General features: G+C 40.4%; 2 protein-coding genes across 3 annotated transcripts; both read left to right on the forward strand.

The window, feature by feature from the left end:
• The first annotated feature begins 976 nt into the window (after positions 1-976).
• On the forward strand, positions 977-6,374 carry LOC308397792 (F-box only protein 30-like). 2 transcript variants are annotated; one of them, XM_080883905.1, is made up of 3 exons: positions 977-1,119; positions 3,266-5,395; positions 5,587-6,374. In XM_080883905.1, exons 2-3 carry the CDS (start codon positions 3,317-3,319, stop codon positions 5,779-5,781), a joined length of 2,274 nt encoding a protein of 757 aa, XP_080740031.1. In that variant the 5' UTR covers positions 977-1,119; positions 3,266-3,316; the 3' UTR covers positions 5,782-6,374. The 2 variants fall into 2 exon arrangements, with proteins under 2 accessions (XP_080740031.1, XP_080740032.1); XM_080883906.1 differs by lacking the exon at positions 977-1,119 and adding an exon at positions 1,154-1,319.
• Positions 6,375-8,893: 2,519 nt separating this feature from the next.
• LOC308397210 (hydroperoxide isomerase ALOXE3-like) lies at positions 8,894-10,505 on the forward strand. The gene is made up of 4 exons (XM_080883017.1): positions 8,894-8,967; positions 9,060-9,160; positions 9,854-10,024; positions 10,130-10,505. The coding sequence occupies exons 2-4, from the start codon at positions 9,110-9,112 to the stop codon at positions 10,307-10,309; spliced, it is 402 nt and encodes a 133-aa protein (XP_080739143.1). The 5' UTR covers positions 8,894-8,967; positions 9,060-9,109; the 3' UTR covers positions 10,310-10,505.
• Positions 10,506-23,086: the final 12,581 nt, after the last annotated feature.

Genomic DNA, 23,086 nt, shown 5'->3' on the forward strand with positions numbered 1-23,086 from the left:
GACTTAAGGCCAGCAAATTTATTTGTAAGCTATTTTTTTGCACGCAGACATAATAAAATGAACAAATAAAATAAATATCCGGTACACATTAAGGAGCTTCCGTCATCAGTTCATACACAGCATTGTAAGGTATCCAGAAATTGCTGAACAGAAGCAAACAAGGAATACAAGTTATTATTGGAAAAAATCTTTTTTCACTAATGGTTTAATCTATATAAAATAATCAGGTTTGTATGATGTAATATGCCAGTTTTGTTAGTTAGACTTGCAGTTTATAATGAATTGAAGCTGAACTTAACTTAATTATTGGACCCTCTTGTCCATCCTTATCCACTGGTGTTGGACGAAAATCCTGTTAATCTTACAGAACCCAACACCATTGGATGGCAGCACGTATAGAATCAGCAGTGGGATGTAACTCAGTACATTCCATCAGAAACTTTACTAAAGTATTGTTTCAGTGTAATTGTATGTTGTTACTTTCTCCTTCTATTTACAATTGTTGTAAATATTGTACTCCAAACAATTTATCTCTCTCTCTCTCTCTAATCACATTATTAAACACATCATTAAAGTGATATACACACATTACTGAAGTAACATTTGTGTGTTCCTATGATATATGTTTGTGCTTCCAAATATATTTTTATAGGTTTTACAAATTTTAATGCTACAATGTCAAAATAACCCATGACATAACAGTACAGGTTTATCCTGTCATAGTTATTATAGATGTCATGATGTATAAGTGGAACTAAACAATGACCATAATGTGTCCTTTTTTAAAAAGTTTAGATTAATTGTTCAGTTAAAAACACCAGTTTTTCAGTATTGTTTGCTTTTAACATCGTTGCAAAACTCCATGTCTTCGCCTATGTAGGCAACTCCCGTGATTATTCTCAGCTTTTTTTTTTTTCTTTTACCCCGTGTAAAACAGATGTGCGCTTTGGTCAATAAAGTTTTGAACACAAAAAAAGAGAAAGGCTGAGAGGATATGTAGCTAGCTACTGGCTATCATTAGCACTTTCTCTATAGCCGTAACTGCAGTTAACAGCTGGGTTTGTTGTAATTTTTTTAAATACTTTTGATCGGACTTTTTGCTGCCAACATTACGATCAGGTAAGAAGTGCCCTGCATGCTAGCCCGGGTTTATACCGCTGTTGTTTTGAACCGTTCAACTTCCGAGCTAGCTAGCTGTTGTTAGCTAACAGTATGAGCCTGCCTGCCATTGTTACAAAAACAAGTTGATTTGATGGTGAAGGAGCTGATGACAGCAAACAAGCTTGCAGCACTGGACTCGTAATATACTACTGTACACGGTAGTGAAAGCTTCTCGTCTTTTTTTGCTCTTGTTTTAAGTAAACTTAGCGAGGAACATTAATCTAGCCACGCTGTGTTTTTGTGTTACGTTTGTTGTCAGTGAATGCGCTTTATTTGGGTCAGACATCTGAAAAGAGATGCTGGTTAAAAAAAAAAAAGTAACTAGTATTGTTTTGTTAAAATATTGTGGATGTTAGTCGCGTGTTTGGTTATGTATTTATACATACTGCAAGGTTTAGAAATGACGGGGTAGCGTTTAACTTTCCAATGGATTTGTTTGCATTCACTCGTTTGCCTGAAGTGGTTACAGAAACAGATGCTCTGAGTAACTTGCCACTGGCATCAGGGTTTTTTTTGTTTTGTTTTGCTTTGCTTTTAATCTTTTTACACGTGAGATTTAAAAATGGCTGCACAGTAAGTGTCCTTTCTACATGTCCAGCTTCGTTGGATACATTTTAGACGTGTTTCCTACTCTTAAAGATGTCACTAGCTGATCTCTGGCTACAAAATAACTTTATTTAATGTGTTCTGTTCACAACTTCTGTTAAAGTCTTTAATATAATCTAGAATCATTCATTATGAGCCAACACACTTTTGCATTTTATGCCCGTAGGAAGTTAAACTTTAAGTGCACTATCAAATGCTAGTGCAACAGTGGAATTACACTGGCTATGTAGATTCTTAAAGATGAAGATTTATTTTGCTCCTAAATTTGCTTTAATACAATTTATTTGTTTTGTAAGATTTTTTTGGAGCCTTGCCAGTGAATGACATAATAGATACAGCAATGTGTTTATTATACTCAAAACGAGTATGCTGTTTTTCAGTATAAGTTCATTTGTAACATGTTATAAACAGAACACACTGCCGACTCAAATCATGCACAAAATTAGGGAGATATGTTATTCTCCTGTCCAAAATGTGAAAAAGAAAACGTTTTAGCGTCCTGCACTGACCAGGGAATTTTCCTAATAAGGTACTGTATGAGACAGCCTTTTAGGTGTGTCACGTGACTGCAGCTGAGTTTGTTATTCTTTAGCAGAGAGGGCACTGTTTCACAGTTGCCATGCAGGCTTCATTCATGGAAAGAAGAAAACTGCAGAATATTTAGGTTTGCTTTGTCACTACTGATTTTTTTCCCCAGTGCATTCATATGAGGCATGTTATGTTGTATGCAGAGGGGGCAAGTATAATGCGCTGCTCTTTCATGAAATAATATGTGACAATAAATTAAAACGGTTCGTACACTTCTTTTGAAATATACTGCAATGAACTACAGTAAAAGTCTCTTTTAAATGCAGTTTCTGCTACCTAGAAATATCATTTCTGTTGTATTACCTACTTTTCTTGTTGCACTTTTAAGAAGCTTTGATGCTTTGCTTACATGCTATTTGGTTGAAATAAAGATCTTTAGTACTGAGGCATGGCTCTCATGTGTGACATCTACTGGTTTGTTGTAGTTGTAACAACCTTTCAAGACTTGACTAAAACTCTAGGACAGCATAATACTGATTTTATAGTTTCCTTTATTTTATGTGTACAAGGAAGGGCTCAGACGGCTACTTTTTTTTTTTTTTAAATTCTTTTATCTTTAATATTTCTCATTTAGAAAGAACAGCTGTAGTAAATGCAGATATGCAATGTGCAACATACTTCATGTGGTGCCGAGATGGCGTACATGTCAGTTATTGTTGTTAGCAGGTATATTCCCAGTGACCATTGTGAACTGTCTTTTCAAGATGATGCTATTTATTCTAATTGTAAAACGCAAAATATAGCAAAAAATAAAAAAAATCTTGGTTTCGTCATTTACTGTATTGTAATAATATCACACTGCATTCTGTTGCTTTTTGACTCGAGCTCCGATACTGTATTAAAGCAGTCGAGCAGACTTTGTTGCTAATGTGTCGTCGCCCTACACTTACTGCATTTGATCTTTTGGCAGGACTGTGGACTGTCTTCTTCCAGAGTCACTCCCCATCACTCTGGTCTGAAGATGGAAGAGGACCATGTTCACTGTATTTCCTGTTTTAACCAGAGGTGCACGGTCAAAGCTGAAACAGGAGTTTCTTGCGAGCTTATAACGTGTCCTTTGGTTTGTGGGGCTGTTTTTCACTCCTGCAAAGTGGATGAACATCAACTTATGTGCCCACTGATGAGGATTCCTTGCCTAAACAGTGGATATGGTTGCCCCGCCACCCTGGTGCGCAACCAGATGTATGCTCACCTGGAAGTGTGTCCAGCTGGACTTGTGTGCTGTACTATGGAGTGGAACAGATGGCCTGTTAGCTGCCTGGATTATACTTCCTATGAAAGCCTGAGCCGTGGTGTGGAAGAGGTGGAGCAGCTGGACATGGCACTTGCCCTTCAGGACCAGCGTACACTGCTGGAGTCCCTCAAGGTGATTGCCATGGCACCTACTGCACAAGGAGAGCCACTTGTCAGTGTTAGTAAAGAGAACAGAGCGACACACTCCACTTTACAAACATGTGCTCCTAAGGCCTCCTCATTTATTCAGTCACCTTCCCCGCTGCCAGCCACGCATCAAGCACAGCCACACCCACCAGGCTCAGCAAAGGAGAAAATTTTCAGTGGAATTAATGGCTTGAATGAAGAGCACTTTGGTAAACTGTATGAGGCCACAGTTGAGACTGCAAGAAGCTTAGCTGCTGCTTTAGACTTTGTTAGCAGTGCCAGCTCTGGTGAAACCAGCGCAGAGCGTGTGAACAAAGAAGCTGCTGTACAGAAAAGTAGATTGAGCAACAATGGAGACTTTCAGAATGGACTGGAAGACGAAACACCTGCAGCTTCAGATAGTTTGCATAAAAGCGGCATTGAGGAGGAAAGTGTTTGTTCAAGCTGCTTGAGTGGAAATGGGTCTCTAAACGAAACAGACGTAATGATTGTGAATACAGCCAATGGACCATTTTTAGGGGCACCTGAGGCTTGTCTTGAGACGGCCTGTCCCATTGAGGTTCAAGATAACTTGCATGCTGATGACTCTCAAGAATTACTTGCCCGTCAAATGGCACCTCCACTCCATGTCAGAAAGCCTGTGGCACAGAGGGCTGGTCATATCGTTCTAGAAGATAGAGGGCTCTTTCTTTCAGAAAACCATGGGGTCAAGAGGAACTACCAGACCTTTAGGGGCCCAAGCCAATCTTCATTTTCTAATGGTCAGATGGGTATCACTCCAGGCAGGTCATTGTCTAGGTTCCAACCCGTAATGGAGGACAAGGCAGTGGATACTTCAGAGCTAGAGCAGGATGACGACCCCATGGGTCTAGGAGAGATCGATCTGATCACAGCAGCCCTGCTCTTCTGTTTAGAGGAGTCTAGAGAGTGCAGAAGGATCTCTGATACAGTCTATATTGATGGTTACCATGTTAACTTTGGCACACAGACTTTCACCTTTCCTGCTGCAATCTTAGTAACTAACACCAGAGTGGGTGACATGGCCTCTGCTTCTGCCTGCGACCATGCTGCCCCACAGATCTCCTACCCCAGCCCTTTCCGTACCCTCCGCTTAGGTCTCGTCCTGGAAGCTCTGGAGGTCGAGGCAGTCCCCCATAACCGTTACCTCCCCCCTAACCCCCGCTACCAGCATATGTTCCCCTTTGTCTGTGGTCAGTCATTCCGCCGGGACCAGTTTTCATCCCATTTCACAAATGTCCACGGTGACATTCACGCTGGTCTCAATGGTTGGATGGAGCAACGCTGCCCCCTGGCATATTATGGCTGCACGTTTTCCCAAAGAAGATTTTACCCATCTGTCCAGGGGGCAAAGGTGATTCATGACAGGCACCTCAAATCCTTTGGAGTCCAGCCTTGCCCTAAAGCAAAACTTCCAGGTGACTCCCAGTCAGACCAGTTTAGTGGGCTTCCTATTGAGATACTGTGGCACATAGCTGGATTCCTGGACAGTTTCAGCTTGTGCCAGCTGTCATTGGTATCAAGGACTATGAGGGAAGTGTGTGCCAGCCTCCTTCAGACCAGGGGTGTAGTGGACCTGCAGTGGGAGCGAAGACAAAGCCCTGGTCCTCATGGCACTGTGTCATGGCAGACGAAAAATAAAGTAAGCAGAAATCCAGTGTACTGTACTGTATACTGGTGTTTAACTATTTCTCTAAAATAGTTATTAAAATTTCTTGTTAGCACCAATGTATATAGCTATCGTACTACCTATATTAAATGCAAAGTAATATATAAAAGGCCAGATTTTAAAGATAATAAATCAAAAACTACTTTTTTTATTTACTACCCCAGGTTTGGCGATTCAGCACTGCCTTCAGCCCGGTGTTAGCGTGGGGCTTCACTGATGTCCCCAGCATGTCGAACCACCTTAAGAAGTGCCACTTCAACAATGTGGAGCACAAGACCGAGCCTGTACCCCTTCCTGCCATGTGCACCGCACGGGATGGACACTCACTCCGTCGCGTCCTACGCCATGTTAACATCTGACCAAACACAACCGACCAGTCAAAGCTGCATGAGATTCACTGCCGTAATCTGTGAATGCTGCAACTAAAAAAAAATCTCTTCCTGCATCACACTAGATTATGAAGAAGCCTTAATGAAAACACTTCACTTGCCAGGTTTGTTGTGTGTGTGTGTTTGAGGTCCCTGTGGAGAGAGAGAAATAAAACAAACATTTCACTTCGCATGGATATGATCTGAAAATACGCACTTATTCTGATAAGATGAACTATATTTTCTTGAGTACAGATATGCACAGTGGATTTATATTATTCTATGTGATATGATATCTATATTAACAGGAATTTAAATGTTTTCACACTCTTGCCTTTCAGTAGTAGCCATGGGGAAAAGCAGATTGTTGTTTTTGTTTGTTTGCATAATTTCTGTCTGTCAGAAGGTATGCTAGCACTTTATATAATATTTGCTATTCCCTCTTCAGTGACCCTAAATGATATAGCTCTGATCTCTTTAAGTGTCAGCCAAGTGCAAACTTGTTGTCTGGGTGTGTAGGATGTCCGAATGTGAGTGTAAACAGATGGATAACACAGAAATGCATGTGCTTTAATACAGTTTAATAAAGTCTTTACAATTTTTGTAAAGTTATTTCTTATTTTTGGAGGGTTTGTTTCATTTATTTATTTATTTCTACTACTGTAACTAGGCTAGTATAGTTAAATCACAGTTAAATTATTAATTAAAATTGCATAGCTGTCTTTCTAAAACTAGTATTTCAGAAACTGTTGATTTACTGGTATTTCCTGCAGAACCATCTCTTGAGTTTAAAGAGGATGGTCTTCAAAATATCAAGTGAGCATCAGTTCCCTGGACATGTGTTTGCCATGTGTTCCCTAAACACATGGCAAATTTTGAAACAGATGAACTATAGTATCAGATGACGCCACCGGGTGTTACTCCAGTCAGGTACAAACTGAAAACTGAGGCTACAATTTGCAGAGGCTCACCAAAATTGGACATAATATTGGAAAAACGTCTCACGAGTCTCTATTTCTGCTGCAATACATGTCTGTAAACATGAAAGCATGATTCATCCTGACTTGTATCAACAACTCAGACCACTGCTAGTGGTGTGATAGTGTGTGGGACAGTTTCTTGGGACACTTTGGGCCTCTTGGTACTGATTGAGCATTATTTAAATAGTGTACCCATCTTCCGATGGCTGCTTCCAGCAGGATAACGCTAATGTCACGAAGCCGATTTCATCCCAAACTGGTGTCTTGAACGTGGAAATGAGGTCGTTGTACTCAAATGTCCTTCACAGTCACCAGACCTCAACCCAGTACAGCAGCTTTGGCATGTGGTGGAACAGGAGGTTTCATCCTGGCTGTGCTGCCAATAAATCTGCAGCAGTTTGCAGATTTTTTTGGCCATTATTGCAATCTATGAAAAAAACAGTGCATTTAAAAACTATAGCTACATCTATTATTGTCATCAACTCTAGAATAACATTTATGGTATAATTTAGATTAACCTCAGCTAAATTAATTATAAAACATTTTCACCACTTCTTTTTCTAGTCAAATATCAGCATTAAAATATTCATAAACAAATACAACAGTATTTATATTCTCCTGGTGAAAATACAGGAAAACTGTGGTATTTACTCAGTGATAAAAATCATCTACATTTTATAATTGTGTGAAAATATTTCTATTGCGTCTAGTACTAGATTTAGCATCAGTGTATTTATATTTTACATTTGCATTTAGATTATTCTTAATTCAAAAAGTACATCTACTACTAATGTTTTTGATTATTAATTATATTTAACTAATAATAATTATTCTCTTTTGGGTCTGACAGGATCAAACGGTTCATGAAAAACATGTTTCCTCAGAGTCTGTACAGCTGCTCATCCTACCTACTTGCAGGTATGGGAAAGAAGTCTGACTAAAATGAGCTACAGCTCCATCTGTTGGCCAGATAACATCACTGCAAAGTCTGGACTCAATCCCCAACTTCTACTACAGAGATATAATATACTAAATGCTGCTTCCTTATTCACAAGAGGTTGTCACAGTGGGTAGCTTTACATGTTTAATTTAGCAGGGTTTTTTTTTGCCGGATGCACTTCCTAATGCAACCCCAAAGGGATTTGTTTCTCCTCCCGGGATCATATAGTGAAACATCATTAGCAAGTGAAGATTAAATTAACAGAATAAGCAGAACAAGCCAACCAATCATCTAGCTGGTCCAGCCAGCAGCCCACAGCCAGGCTCCACCATCAGCCCACAGCCAGCCTCCACCATCAGCTAGCAGGTCCAGCCAGCAGCCCACAGCCAGGCTCCACCATCACCTAGCAGGCCACAACCAGGCTCTACCACAGGTCTACCAGGTCTATCCGTCAGTCAGCATGTTATCCTCGGTAGTCTTTTTTCCTTTATTGCTTTTATTGACAGCTTTTTGTCTACATGAGGTGCAGAAACAGTCTGTGGAGCAAGAGAAACCATACTTCTTACTCCTCTCAAAGGGAACAAGGTGGGATTTTACATCTTTTAGAAGCTTCTCAAACGTGATCATCAGCAGAGATCTCATTTCAACTGATTTAACTGATTTATTTATTCCAATATGTGTAAAAAGAAAATGTTTTATTGTTCTTCTGCTTCTTTTATCTGGAAATGTGCAACCTAATCCCGGTCCAGATTGCAAATGCTTAAGTACTCCTTGTGATTTTAAAACTCGAACAGGTCTTGGTATCATTCATTGAAATGTCAGAAGTCTTCTTCCCAAACTTGATTTTGTGAAAATTTGGATGAGAGAGTTAGATACCGATATTCTCATATTATTAGAAACCTGGCTTACAAAATTGATTACTGACAAAGGCATAACGGGCTATAATCTTTTCCGTTGCGACCGCCCCAGAAAGGATGGCGGTGTTGCAATTTATGTAAAAAGCAAATTCCATGTTACTGTCGATTCATCGGTATCTGTTCGTAAACAGTTTGAACTTCTTGCCCTCAAGCTCCAACTTTTCAAGGGCTATTTTATTACCATTGTGGGTTGTTATAGACCCCCCTCGGCTAGTAGTAGATATTTTTACCAGCTTTGTTAAGTATATAGCACTATTATCCGATGTGTGCAAGGACACCGAGCTGCAGGAATGGATCAATGAGATATTTACACACGGCGTCTTAGGAAACAAACTCTCTGGTAAATAATAAATACCCTTAATTATATTTGTCACATAAAGCCTAGGTTATAATGAAAAATATAGTGACTGACAGTGAGCGTTCTGTTAACAGGGTTTCCGGCATCCTTTAATACTGTTGAGGAGGTGATCAAGTTTATCACCATGGTGATCTTCACAGTGTCAGTTCAACATGCTGCACTCAATAATGGACAGGTATGACAGCACGCTATGTAATTATGTTTGATCAAGTACAGTGAGTCTTTGCATCTCCAATAAGGAATTGATTCAGCTGCCTTTTGGCCACAGAGAAGTGTCTCTATTCTATTCCATGTTTCCCTGGTTTGCATTTTTGTAAAGGATACATACTGCAGCAGATCCAGAGAAACACCTCATAATTTAACAAGAAATTTAGGAGCATTTGGCTGAGTCAAGTCATTCCAAGTTACTGCACCCAGTTCTTTGGATCATTGTCCCATCATGCTGGGATAAGCTGAGTTATCAGATTTTATGCAAACATGTGAATGTTGTCAAATTCTGACATTCTGAAACCAACTACATTTTCCAGATATTCAACTTTCACCTAATGTTATCATAAGGTGAAGCAAAAATCAAAAAACACACATTATGGCACGCAAAATCTTGGACCACATTTATCATTTATATAACTATATAAAACATTTAGTAAAATCTTCTTTGTCAGTTATTCTCTCCGACTATAATTCCCTTTGCTTTATGTATCAGAAAAACATAATAGAAGAATAATAGAATTTGCTGTAGCTCTGAAGATATTGATAGATAATGTTTAACATGAGAACAGATATCTACCCTTATTTACATAGATACAATAGCTATGTCCTTTGTTTGAAAAATAAAGCAAGTCATTTATAAAAACTTGTTTCATTCTAGTTTGACTACAGCTCCTGGATGCCCTATGGCTCAGGCTTGCTTCACAAACCTGCTCCAACCACAAAGGGGCAGTCAAGCATGACGACATTATTGGAGACTCTTCCAAATATTGGGGAGACAGTAAAGTTTGCAGGAATGCTTTGGGTACTTTCCCACAAGTATACAGATGTGGTATGTATCTTTTTTGCTTTTCATGCTTTATTTATATTCCTTTAAAAAAAAAGAGTATCACAAATAAAATATTTTTAGTCTGACTAACTAACTTTGCTTCTGCAGGTTCTGTTGGGTCAGTACCCTGAAGAACGATTCGATGAACCTACCCCGAAACAAATGATTAAAGAGTTTCAAGCAGAGCTGTCCTACCTCAGTGAAGAAATTACAGCAAGAAATTCTCGGCTTGAAGTACCCTACACATATCTGAACCCGACTGAAATAGAGAACAGTGTAACCATTTAGTCAACAATACATGGTATCCTGCTTTCTTTGTCTATAATTCTGGTACATATAGTACCAAGTGAGGTGACGCTGGCAGCTTCTCAGGTTTTATATGTTAGTTGTATCATGATAAATAGGCATGTTCATTTTTTGTATCTACTGTGTATTACATAGATTAAGAGATTAGTTTGGGGACATTGGGGGACTTTTTTTTTTTTACAATAAAATGATAAAATGGTTTTTAATTTGTTAGAATTTCATGCTTTTTAAAGAATATACATACAATTAAAATAGTTTGTTCCTATACGCCTAAAAGTAGCATGCACATCTGAGACTATCACTCCTTTTTTTTTGGTTGTAGGAGGCACATGATTGACACATAGTGTGTGCATAGCTAATGTTACCAAGGATATGTAAAGGTTAGTTCTTCTTTTACAATGCTGAAGATTTAGACTGTGAGCCAATGTAAGGTTTATAGCACAGTTGTCTAAAATAAAAAGCACTGGTAATTACCAAAATCATTTTTTATGTTTCTGTAATGGTTAGTGCAGCAGTATGCACGAGCTGCATTGTAAGTATTGTTATCCATTAATTTTCAAATTTACTGTTTTATAAAAAAAGAAGAAGAAATAGTAAAGCTCATTATTTTTTAATTAAGATACCAAATTTTATTATTTACTTGCATTCCTGAACAGAAAAAAATATATGCTTGGTTCAAGTCCAACGTGTTGGCTAAAATTTGGGTATAAAAATGTGAACTCACTTTATTTCCCTAATAACAATATAATTCTTAATTTTAAACAACTTTTTGGGAAATTTCTAAAATATTTATTTTGTGTTTTCATGACAGATGGCCTAACAAATATGTTAAGCAATGTACAATATACATTTTTTTCACTTTCTTTTGAAAGGAGGAAATTTATTCATGACAGAACGGTGGGAACAATCACTCTTTGTGTAAAGCTGTATGTTTTCATTTTCATCTTGCTGTGACATTAAATACCAATAAAGAAATACTAATGAGGCGCAGCAAATTCAAGCATTAAAAATCTCTTTGCATCTCTGATTTCTTTTTCTGTAGTTTCCACAATGCAATCATGGGTAAATAAAAGCTAAAGGTGACAACAGCTCGCACACATTACGCATGTGAGCTGTTGTCACTAGACCACATATACAGTACATCACTTTATGTGGAACAGAAAGGGGAGTGGACAATTTCAGCCGAACATTCAGACAGTGATTCTCAAAATAAATCTTGGAAAATAAACTTTTATATGTAAATGTTATTCTTTGTAAATAAGGACTGTGACTTTAAAGCCTGTAGATTTTTAAGATGTTAATCATTATCTGACTTTTATCACGAATCAGATTATTTTCCTGGTGATGCCTGAGGGAGGTGGATATCTTGGAAGAGAAGAAAAACACACCCGAAACAAACATCTTGCCTGACCAGTACTGTTTTCCAGTAATGAGAAACAGATTTTATGTTCCAATACCAAACTTACATTTAAACTTTGACAACACTTTCAAGTTAAATCATCTGAACTCGTGTTAAATAAGTCACGGTTATCTATTGTACACTGTATCATACATTTGTTTAATATCATTTTAGGAATTGTAGGAATGGCTGTCACTATGTGTACTTTGATTTTTTTTCCCCTATATTTTAACTTGACTTTGTAGATATTAACATACATACATACAGACACACGCACACACACACACACATATATATATATATATCTCCCTCATATCCCTTTGAGGCAGTCAAAGGGCTAAAGTGACATCCCAGGTTGGCTCAAATGGCTGTTGCCACAAAGGCAAAGACTAGTGAGCTTCCTGAATAGCCTGCCACAGGTATGCGTTTATTTATACCTTACTAGGTGTGGCCAATTAGCAACAGCTGAACACATTGAGGAGATTAGGGGCTGCAGAGGGGCGTAACACCACCTCACTCAAAAGGGTTCCTCTAGGACCCCTAAATTTGTTAAGCCAAAGCCAAAACTTGAGCAGTTTATTACCTGCTCTCCTGACACAAAACTAAATACTCAAATTCAAATTTTATTTGTCACGTACACAGTCATACACAGTACGATATGTAGTGAAATGCTCGCATTTCTTAACTTGGCATCTTTAAGCAAGGATGCACCTGCATTAGGATTTAAAGTTGCCACACTGAATGCACAAAGACTAACATGTGCACTGTAACAAAAAAATAATTTCCCCCAGGGATCAATAAAGTATTCTGATTCTGATACTGAAGGAACAACATTTGTCTCCTATATATGATACACCTATATATGCACTGTCAAAGATACTTGTCTTTGAGTGAAGATTTAAGGTGATAAGACATATAAATAACTGCAACTTGAATCTGTACTGAGGCTCAGTATTTGACACAGTTCATGTTCACTGCTGTAATAGCTAATAATGATTAATATAATAACTATAATATTGGCCATATTATACTTACATTACCAAAGTGATATGACTTTAGTCTCATGAACAATATTAGCTAATTGTTATTTACTAACTAATCTTAAATGACTGTTCAGTACAGAAATGAAGCCCAAAAATCATGTTTTACTGTCCTGTGGTCTCAGCCTCAGATACTTATCAAATCACACAAAGCTCTTGTAGAAACAAACAAATGAACAAAATATGTTCTCCTTCATTTCTGTCAAACAAAGTTGTATGACACGTTTCCAGCGGTTAGTATCATGGTTGCTAGGCAACCTGGGAAGCGCGACGGAGACTAGACCGTCCCATTTCACAAGCCTCTCACTTCCGCACTTCTCGTAGTACGTAGTACGCGTAGTGCGCGTACTTCAAGCGTGCAGACCCTGCCACAGCCTGAGAACCATCACAGACAACAGAGTCGGGGGCGGGGCTTAAGCTCGGACAGATCAAAGGCCTTTGCAACGTCACAACAAAGGTGCTTCGAAGGAGCTTCCAAATAGCATAAATAGAGCCTTGGCGACACTCTACACCAGTGAACTCCAAAGTTGGTCCGTCTAAAGTATCGCTGAGTCTAAAATACCGCTGAAAGTCAACCTTTATTAAATATGTCTCACGTTTATGCTAGAGCTAACGATCGCGTTTCCCGTGCAAAGGTTCGCACAACTGAAGAGTTGTCGGCTGAAAAAGAAGCCACAAAAAAAGAGAAAAAACGCGTCAGGTTTGCAACGCTCCCGTCACTCCACGGGAGTGTGTGCTGGGAGCACACAATCCGACTAAAGAGAGAGAGAGTGCAGGATGAACAAAGGGTAAGTCCGGAGTGGGGTCAGGCTGGCAGTACTGATCGGGTTGGTTTCTTCCGTTGTCAGCAACGGAGCAGCTCGGAACAAACAGCACCTAAAACGGAATGCCTGTTTGTTAATAAATCAAATAGGGTGGTGTCTGTAGCTAAAGACTCACCAGCTAAGAATTTACTCCCACCCCTGCCTCCTCTTCCTTTTAAACCACAGAAAACACAGCGTGCCCCCATTATTACAAAGCAACACAAGGTTCTGGCACCTTACGCACAAAGCTTAGAGCAGTGGGACATAAATACGAATAAGAATTTACTCCCACCCCTGCCTCCTCTTCCTGTTAAACCACAGAAAACACAGCGTGCCCCCATTATTACAAAGCAACACAAGGTTCTGGCACCTTACGCAACAAGCATGTTAGAGAAGTCGGACATAAATACGAATAAGAATTTACTCCCACCCCTGCCTCCTATTGCTGTTAAACCACAGAAAACACAGCGTGCCCCCATTATTACAAAGCAACACAAGGTTCTGGCACCTTACGCAACAAGCATGTTAGAGAAGTCGGACATAAATACGAATAAGAATTTACTCCCACCCCTGCCTCCTATTGCTGTTAAACCACAGAAAACACAGCGTGCCCCCATTATTAAAAAACAACACAAGATTATTGCACCTTGGGCACCACACTTATAAGAGACATGGAAATATTAACAGCAGTAAAATATAAATTACACCCCCCCCCCAACCGGTTTCAGCAGATAGCCGCCCCTCCCTGAGCCTGGATCTGCTGGAGGTTTCTTCCTGTTCAAAGGGAGTTTTTCCTCCCCACTGTCGCCATGTGCTTGCTCATAGGGGATCATTTGATTGTTGGGTTTTTTTTTTCACAACAACAGTTGTGAAAATATTCACAACTGTTGTTGTGAAAATATAACTGTTGTTGTGAAAATATTCACAACAACAGTTATATTGCAAAGTCTTCACCATCCATCAGCCATTACAATACAAATAATAAAAATCTTGAAATACATAAAAATGTTGATGTTTGATTTTGTTTACTTTAGTTTTGTTTACTACTACTTGTCTGATAGTGATTGTCTGAGTAGATAAAACAGTGGTCCTGTACCACCAACATCATTATGGAGATGTGTGAGAATGACTGGGAGACAGACTGGAGGATTACTGTGAAATCAGAAAAAGCAGAGTGGGGAGGTACTTCCTGTACATTGCTTCTCCAGCTGTGTAAATTACATTTTTCTCAGCAGCAACAGCTTTGGGGTTAGGAGAATGCCAGGACCAGTCAGTGCACAATTACCAATTCATCAGCTGCATAACAGCAGCTGGAGCCTCACAGCTGGAGCGCACTGTACTGAGTGAAACATTTTCACACTTCGGCGGCTCCGCTCTTTGTGTTTGTCTTTTTTGCGCTAGATTCTGAAGCTGTAGGTTTGATCTATCTTCAAACAACATTGACTGAACCAGCAGCAAAAGAAGATCCAAACTAGCTTCATGTTTCGCTTCACATCAACATTAAATAAACACCTTAAATTCCCTCTTACTTTTGCTGTTTTAACTCCACCATGATAAAAAATCACACGTCATGCAGAGCTCTCCGTCTTTCTCTCTCAGGAATAGATTCCCATAAGAAAGTCTGTTTTCTGCGTTATTCGCTTGCTTATTACCCACCAGGCTACCGTTGTTTACAGCGCTGTCTGCCACTGCTTTTTGTTTTTTAAATTTCCAACACGAAAGCCTAACTTCTTCACTTCAATACTGAACAAATGTATCTACTGCAGAATATTTTTAAGGTTATCTGCTATAAAATCCCAGGCAAGGAAAATCTCCTTCATGTTTTTCTGTTTTATCCTCAGTTACTTTGACACAAAGGCATCTGCTGAGTGTCAGCTTTATTTTTATAGATGTAAAAATAAGGATATGTACTGATAAGTGATCAGAAATACAATATTTCTGACTGTATGGGGCAAAATTTCCCTGATTCAAATATAATCACCGAAATTCAAAAATTGCGGTTTTAATTTTCGCAAATGGCGCTCAATGACTCATTAACTGGCGCTACTTATCAGCCAATCGGTGGCATGTAGTCTGACGACGTCACAGTGTAGTACCTGATCAGAATGCTTGGAATCCCGGGCTGTGAACTACTATGACCTAATGGAGAACCCAGAAAAGCATTCAGGATTTTCAGACAGAGCAGAATCATGGTTCCATCAATTGTTTGATGTTCATTTTATGAAATACTGTTTTAGCTTTATGATCTCACTACCACAAATAACAGAATTCAAACTATCCGCAAACTGTCTCATGACTCCACAGAATATTTTCCCTAAGTACTTGAGGATCATCTATCTGTTTTTTTTGGAAAACTTAAGGGGAGGTGTTATGACCCGGCTCGAGGCTGCAACATAAAAAATGAGACGAATATCAGAGTGTAAGTGAGAAGAGGTTTTAGCTTAAAATGACATCCCAGGTTGGCTCAAATGGCTGTTGCCACAAAGGCAAAGACTAGTGAGCTTCCTGAATAGCCTGCCACAGGTATGCGTTTATTTATACCTTACTAGGTGTGGCCAATTAGCAACAGCTGAACATATTGAGGAGATTAGGGGCTGCAGAGGGGCGTAACACCACCTCACTCAAAGGGTTCCTCTAGGACCCCTAAATTTATTAAGCCAAAGCCAAAACTTGAGCAGTTTATTACCTGCTCTCCTGACACAAAACTAAATACTTGCATTTCTTAACTTGGCATCTTTAAGCAAGGATGCACCTGCATTAGGATTTAAAGTTGCCACACTGAATGCATAAAGACTAACATGTGACCAACATAAAGGGGTACAAAGGTCAAATCCAAAATGATTATTCAACCTGCTACAACACAAAATCAGAGCAGCCACGAATAATCACATTCACAAGTGATCTGTGGTTCCACCACACAAACGGTCACATACAAGTGGCCTCATACCACAACAAGTTGCTGTAATATACAAAATTCATTAAAGCAACGCTAAAAGCAATAATACCCTAACTTTACATACCTACATGCCGGCAAAGTTATGTGCCATTAGCGATGTTAGTACTAACTGGGTTTTAAAACCTTTACTTTAAAATATACGCCGCTATATATATATATACCTGACATTAATCTATGTATGTATATATATATATATATATGTATATATATATATGTATGTATATATATATATACTCAACAAAAATATAAACGCAACACCTTTGTTACTGCTCCCATTCCCCATGGGATGGACGTAGAGACCTAAAATTCATTCCAGATACACAATATAACCATCCCTCCCAAACAGTGGTCACAAATCAGTCCAAATGTGTGGTAGTGGGCACATCTGCTATATTGAGATAATCCATCCCACCTCACAGGTGTGCCACATCAGGATGCTGATCTGACATCATGAGTAGTGCACAGGTGTACCTCAGACTGCCCACAACAAAAGGCCACCCTGGAATGTGCAGTTTTTTGCGCTATTGGGGGTCTGGGGACCCAGAACCGGTCAGTATCTGGTGTGACCACCATTTGCCTCATGCAGTGCAACACATCGTCGCATGGAGTCTATCAGATTGTCAATTGCGGCCTGTGGAATGTTGGTCCACTCCACTTCAATGGCTGTGCGAGGTTGTTGGATATTCGTGGGAACTGGTACACGCTTTCGTATACGCCGGTCAAGCACATCCCGAACATGCTCAATGGGTGACATGTCCGGTGAGTATGCTGGCCATGCAAGAACTGGGACATTCTCAGCTGCCATCTGCCCTGAACAATGTGAACCATGATTCATTTGTGAAGCGCACACCTCTCCAACGTGCCAGACACCATCGAATGTGAGCATTTGCCCACACAAGTCTGTTACGGCGACGAGCTGGAGTCAGGTCAAGACCCCGATGAGGACGACGGGCATGCAGTTGAGCGTCCCTGAGACAGTTTCTGACAGTTTGTGCAGAAATTGTTTGGTTGTGCAAACCAATTGTTCCAGCAGCTGTCTGGGTGGCTGGTCTCAGACGATCTTGGAGGTGAACCTGCTGGATGTGGAGGTCCTGGGCTGGTGTGGTTACACGAGGTCTGCGGTTGTGAGGCCGGTTGGATGTGCTGCCATATTCTCTGAAACGCCTGTGGAGACGGCTTATGGTTGAGAAATGAACATTCAATGCACGGGCGACAGATCTGGTTGACATTCCTGCTGTCAGCATGCCAATTGCACGCTCCCTCATTGCTTGTGGCATTTTGCTGTGAGACAAAACTGCACATTCCAGGGTGGCCTTTTGTTGTGGGCAGTCTGAGGTACACCTGTGCACTACTCATGATGTCAGATCAGCATCCTGATGTGGCACACCTGTGAGGTGGGATGGATTATCTCAATATGGCAGATGTGCCCACTACCACACATTTGGACTGATTTGTGACCACTGTTTGGGAGGGATGGTTATATTGTGTATCTGGAATGAATTTTAGGTCTCTACGTCCATCCCATGGGGAATGGGAGCAAAAACAAAAGTGTTGCGTTTATATTTTTGTTGAGTATATATATATATATATATATATATATATATATATATATATATATATATATACATACATACATGTGTGTGTGTGTCTGTATGTATGTATGTTAATATGTACAAAGTCAAGTTAATTTAAGGGGACAAATTTTTTTATATATATAAGAGGTATATATATATATATATATATAAAAAAAACACCCAGCGCGCCCCTGCGGGCGGTTTATCCTTCAAGCTCGGGTCCTCTACCAGAGGCCTGGGAGCTTGAGGGTCCTGCGCAGTATCTTAGCTGTTCCCAGGACTGCGCTCTTCTGGACAGAGATCTCCGATGTTATTCCCGGGATCTGCTGGAGCCACTCGCCTAGCTTGGGAGTCACCGCACCTAGTGCTCCGATTACCACGGGGACCACCGTTACCTTCACCCTCCACATCCTCTCGAGCTCTTCTCTGAGCCCTTGGTATTTCTCCAGCTTCTCGTGTTCCTTCTTCCTGATATTGCTGTCATTCGGAACCGCTACATCGATCACTACGGCCGTCTTCTTCTGTTTGTCTACCACCACTATGTCCGGTTGGTTAGCCACCACCATTTTGTCCGTCTGTATCTGGAAGTCCCACAGGATCTTAGCTCGGTCATTCTCCACCACCCTTGGGGGCATCTCCCATTTTGACCTCGGGACTTCTAGGTTATACTTGGCACAGATGTTCCTGTACACTATGCCGGCCACTTGGTTATGGCGTTCCATGTATGCCTTGCCTGCTAGCATCTTGCACCCTGCTGTTATGTGCTGGATTGTCTCTGGGGCATCTTTACATAGCCTGCACCTGGGGTCTTGCCTGGTGTGATAGACCCCAGCCTCTATGGATCTTGTACTCAGAGCTTGTTCTTGTGCTGCCATGATTAGTGCCTCTGTGCTGTCTTTCAGTCCAGCTTTGTCCAGCCACTGGTAGGATTTCTGGATATCAGCCACCTCCTCTATCTGCCGGTGGTACATACCGTGCAGGGGCCTGTCCTTCCATGATGGTTCCTCGTCTCCCTCCTCTTTCTTGGGTTTCTGCTGCCTGAGGTATTCACTGAGCACTCGGTCAGTTGGGGCCATCTTCCCAATGGTCCCTTCTTTCGAATGTTGGAACACTGAGCTACTAGTTGTTTCGCCGTCATTGTGGATGTTGGGTATCGAAGAATCCATAGGTCCCTCATCCTATTCATGTAGCCCCTTCCGCCGGGGTTACTTGCGTAGTAGCATTCCAACAACGCCCTGTTTTCGTCCCTTGCCCACCGATGCCTTCTTGTTCCAGTAGCCCACTTTTCGTCAGGGTGCCCTGGTTCCTCAACACCTGACGCGGACCTTGTTGATCCGGGCGACGTCCGAGCCGGCATGCCTTCATATTTATCTGTCTCGCTCATGTCTGCGGTAGGCTTGCTTAGCATAGGGGGTCTAGCCTTAGGACCCTTACTGGATACAGACGCCCCAGGCAGGAATCGAACTTGCGATCCTCTGTTCCAAAGGCGTGTAGTTTAACCACGCCTTTGGAACAGAGGATCGCAATATATATATATATATATATATATATATATATATATATATATATCCCTCATATATAAAAAATAAAAAAAAACACCCAGCACGCCCCTGCGGGCGGTTTATCCTTCAAGCTCGGGTCCTCTACCAGAGGCCTGGGAGCTTGAGGGTCCTGCATAGTATCTTAGCTGTTCCCAGGACTGCGCTCTTCTGGACAGAGATCTCCGATGTTGTTCCCGGGATCTGCTGGAGCAACTCGCCTAGCTTGGGAGTCACCGCACCTAGTGCTCCTATTACCACGGGGACCACCGTTACCTTCACCCTCCACATCCTCTCGAGCTCTTCTCTGAGCCCTTGGTGTTTCTCCAGTTTCTCGTGTTCCTTCTTCCTGATATAAAATCCCAAATGGGATCAAGAGGTGCACAGAACGTCGTGGCGGGAACGTGTCATGTGTCAAAGATTAGGAAGAGGGGCAGTTCAGGGTGTGGTAATGCACGGTTACTGCTTTTTAGATGACTTCCAACAGGACTGTAAATACAGAGGTGTAATAGAAGTTGGTACCATTGGAAATCTGCATTATAAATGGGTTGGGGTTTTATTCAGAAGCATCAGTACAATATCTTTCAATATATTTTCTATTACAGCTGCATCAACAGCCTTCTGAGCAGAACCACATCTTTCTGCCCAGTGACTCAGAGGCAGAATGGCTGCTAGCCAAGCTGTTTATTAAAAGTGCAGATCTATTGGAACATCAAGCAGTCTATCACCTCATGAGCACTCACTATCTGGCAGAGGTCTTTGCTATTGCTACTTTCCGCACCTTCCCTGAGATCCATCCTCTCTACAAGGTGAAATTTGGTGAGATACACTATAAAACCCTTCTATAGTGATGTTTCTATATTACTTAAATCATTTTATATCATATAGAGGACTTTATTCTGATCTTTATTCAAATTTTTACTTTGATAATTACCTTCTATGTGTACAGCTACTGATCCCACACTTCCGGTACACCCTGCACATCAATGCTGTGTACAACTCTATTTTTTGGACCTGATGGGACTTTAAGCAATGTGTGGATTCTCTTTTTTTATGCAATATATTTAGAAATTTCAACTAACACCTATCTGATTACCAACAAAGTTCACTTGGATATGAGGGGATAAAAGAGCTCATGAGATGGGGTCTCGCTTCCTGCAGCTCCCTCTGCCTGACAGAGAACATCACTGCATGAAGACTGCAGTCGATCCCCAACTTCTATTACACCTCAGCATTAAGTTAAGAGTATGAAAACTGCTACAGTATGAACTTTTTTTTCAATCATTATATATTTAACAACAACAGTTGTCTATAGGCACTTTTATATTGTAAAGAAGCGAGGGAGAAGTAGAGAAGTATGAACTTGATGAAAGACTAAATTTAGAAAGGGCAATAATATGGTGTCACTTGGTAGGGAAAGAAATAAATGGATCATAAAGAGAACCATAAATGGGGTGGGGTGGTATAGGGTGATGGGCTACAAGAGAAAGTAGACAAAAGGTAATTTGTGACAAATGCATGAGGAGTAAAGAAACGGGAGATGCTCAAGCACATAGAAGCATAACTGTTATATTAAGTTTAATCAAAAAAGAAAGCTTGGTCTTAAAAGACATCGAAACCCAAAGTGAGAGCTGGTTCCATAGGAGAGGGATCTAATAGCTAAAAGGTCTGCCTGCCATTATTCTTTTGCAAACTCTGGCAAACAAATAAATTCTGGATTTAACTGGAAGCCAATGAGTAGAAGCTAATATGGGAGTCTCGGTGATGATGAGATGAGAGATGAGATAGCCTTTATTTGTCAGTTGCAGTTGCCCACAACCGAGATGACAGACCTAGCCAACCGTACATACAATACACAAACATCACATTGGGGAGACAGGTCAGGCTAGGTAGCAAGGGGGGAAAAAAACATTGAAATGTGTAACACAGAATACAGGAATGCGCAGATATCAACACACCATAGCACAATAAACACAGACAAACAACATGGGAGAGTATTCCAGTGTGTACAGCTGATCTGGGACCGCTGCAGTCTTCGATTGCGCCTCCAGCTGATCCGGTGTCATGACTGACTGGATATGAAACATAGAACACAGGGAAGACACAGTTACTGAAACCAGGAGCTAGAACTACAAATATAAAATGAACAGAAAACCATCAGCAAAACCAAAGCCATGAATAACAAATAATAATGGTATATAACTTAAACACAAAAGCCATGACAGGTATAGTAAAAAACATGAACTCTCCAAAGGGATTGTGTTTAGAGTCTCTTGATTATACAAACTGATCCTTGCCACCAATTGCACGCATGTCCATATACTGCGGATGCTCACATTAGAGGAGTTGGTCACTTCTAAAGCACAGTATTAGAAATAGTCCATGTACAGCATATAGCATGCACGGTGGCAGTGTACAACAATTATTCAGCTTTAACTGATCAAATGGTGAACTGCATGTACGGATCATAATTTCATCCGGTCAGATGAGTGGCAAATTCTGTGCATGATGGCCTAAATTCTACCGACAAGAGAGCACATCCATAAGTCAAAAATGAGCAGATCTAATAAGGGAAAAACAAGTAATCTAACAAAATGAATACTATGTAAGTGCAGATTTTACACATGCTCAAGAGACGGCTAAAGAAGAATCAATACAGTTTATAAGGTTGACCCCCTTTATTTGAAATCGAAGCTAGTTGTGCAGTCTTAGAGGCAGCTGTTCTCTAGAGGCTGATAAAGGGCAGGATTCATCTAGAAAAGTGCTGCTTTATTAAAATGCTTCTACTTTAAAAGATGTGTGTAGAAGAACACAAATCACCATTTAGGGTCGAGTCAGGTCCTGAGCATACCTCTATTAATTAAGTTACTGTGCCTTGTGATTAATCCACACATTGCTGGTGTCGTTTTCTGCTGCAGGATTTGTTAAAGTTTCTGTTATTGCCTAATCTCTGAGTAGAAATGTGATTAAAACCCTGAAGCACTGCAAACCTATCGGCTCACTGCAACACAGAACTTGGCTGCCTAACACGCATCCTTGCTTTTCTTTGGATTCTCCTCCTTCTCGTGCACCACATTACTTCTACTCTGTATAAAACCAGCATTTTGTCATTGTTATTATTATTGTTATTATTACTGAGGACCAGAAATATTTGGATGTTAGCCCTATACATGCAGGGTGATTGTGAAGGATTAGAGGACAGAGCCCAAGTTTTGGCACTCGGCCACCCAAAGCAATTATGTGCTTGTTCTGGTAATACCTTCTCTCATTCCAAAGAAATGAAAACGCCTGATGGCAACAATCACAACCACACCACACAGCTTAAGATGTTCTATTCTGTGTTAAAAAGGATCTTTTGTAGTAAATTATGGATGGCAAATTTAGTTCATTGTGTTTGTAGGATTTATTTAAATGCTATTTTGTTGCATTTGTTGCCTCTAGAAGCACTA

This window comes from Rhamphochromis sp. 'chilingali' (assembly GCF_963969265.1).
Source record: "Rhamphochromis sp. 'chilingali' genome assembly, chromosome: 5".
NCBI classification, from domain to species: domain Eukaryota; kingdom Metazoa; phylum Chordata; class Actinopteri; order Cichliformes; family Cichlidae; genus Rhamphochromis; species Rhamphochromis sp. 'chilingali'.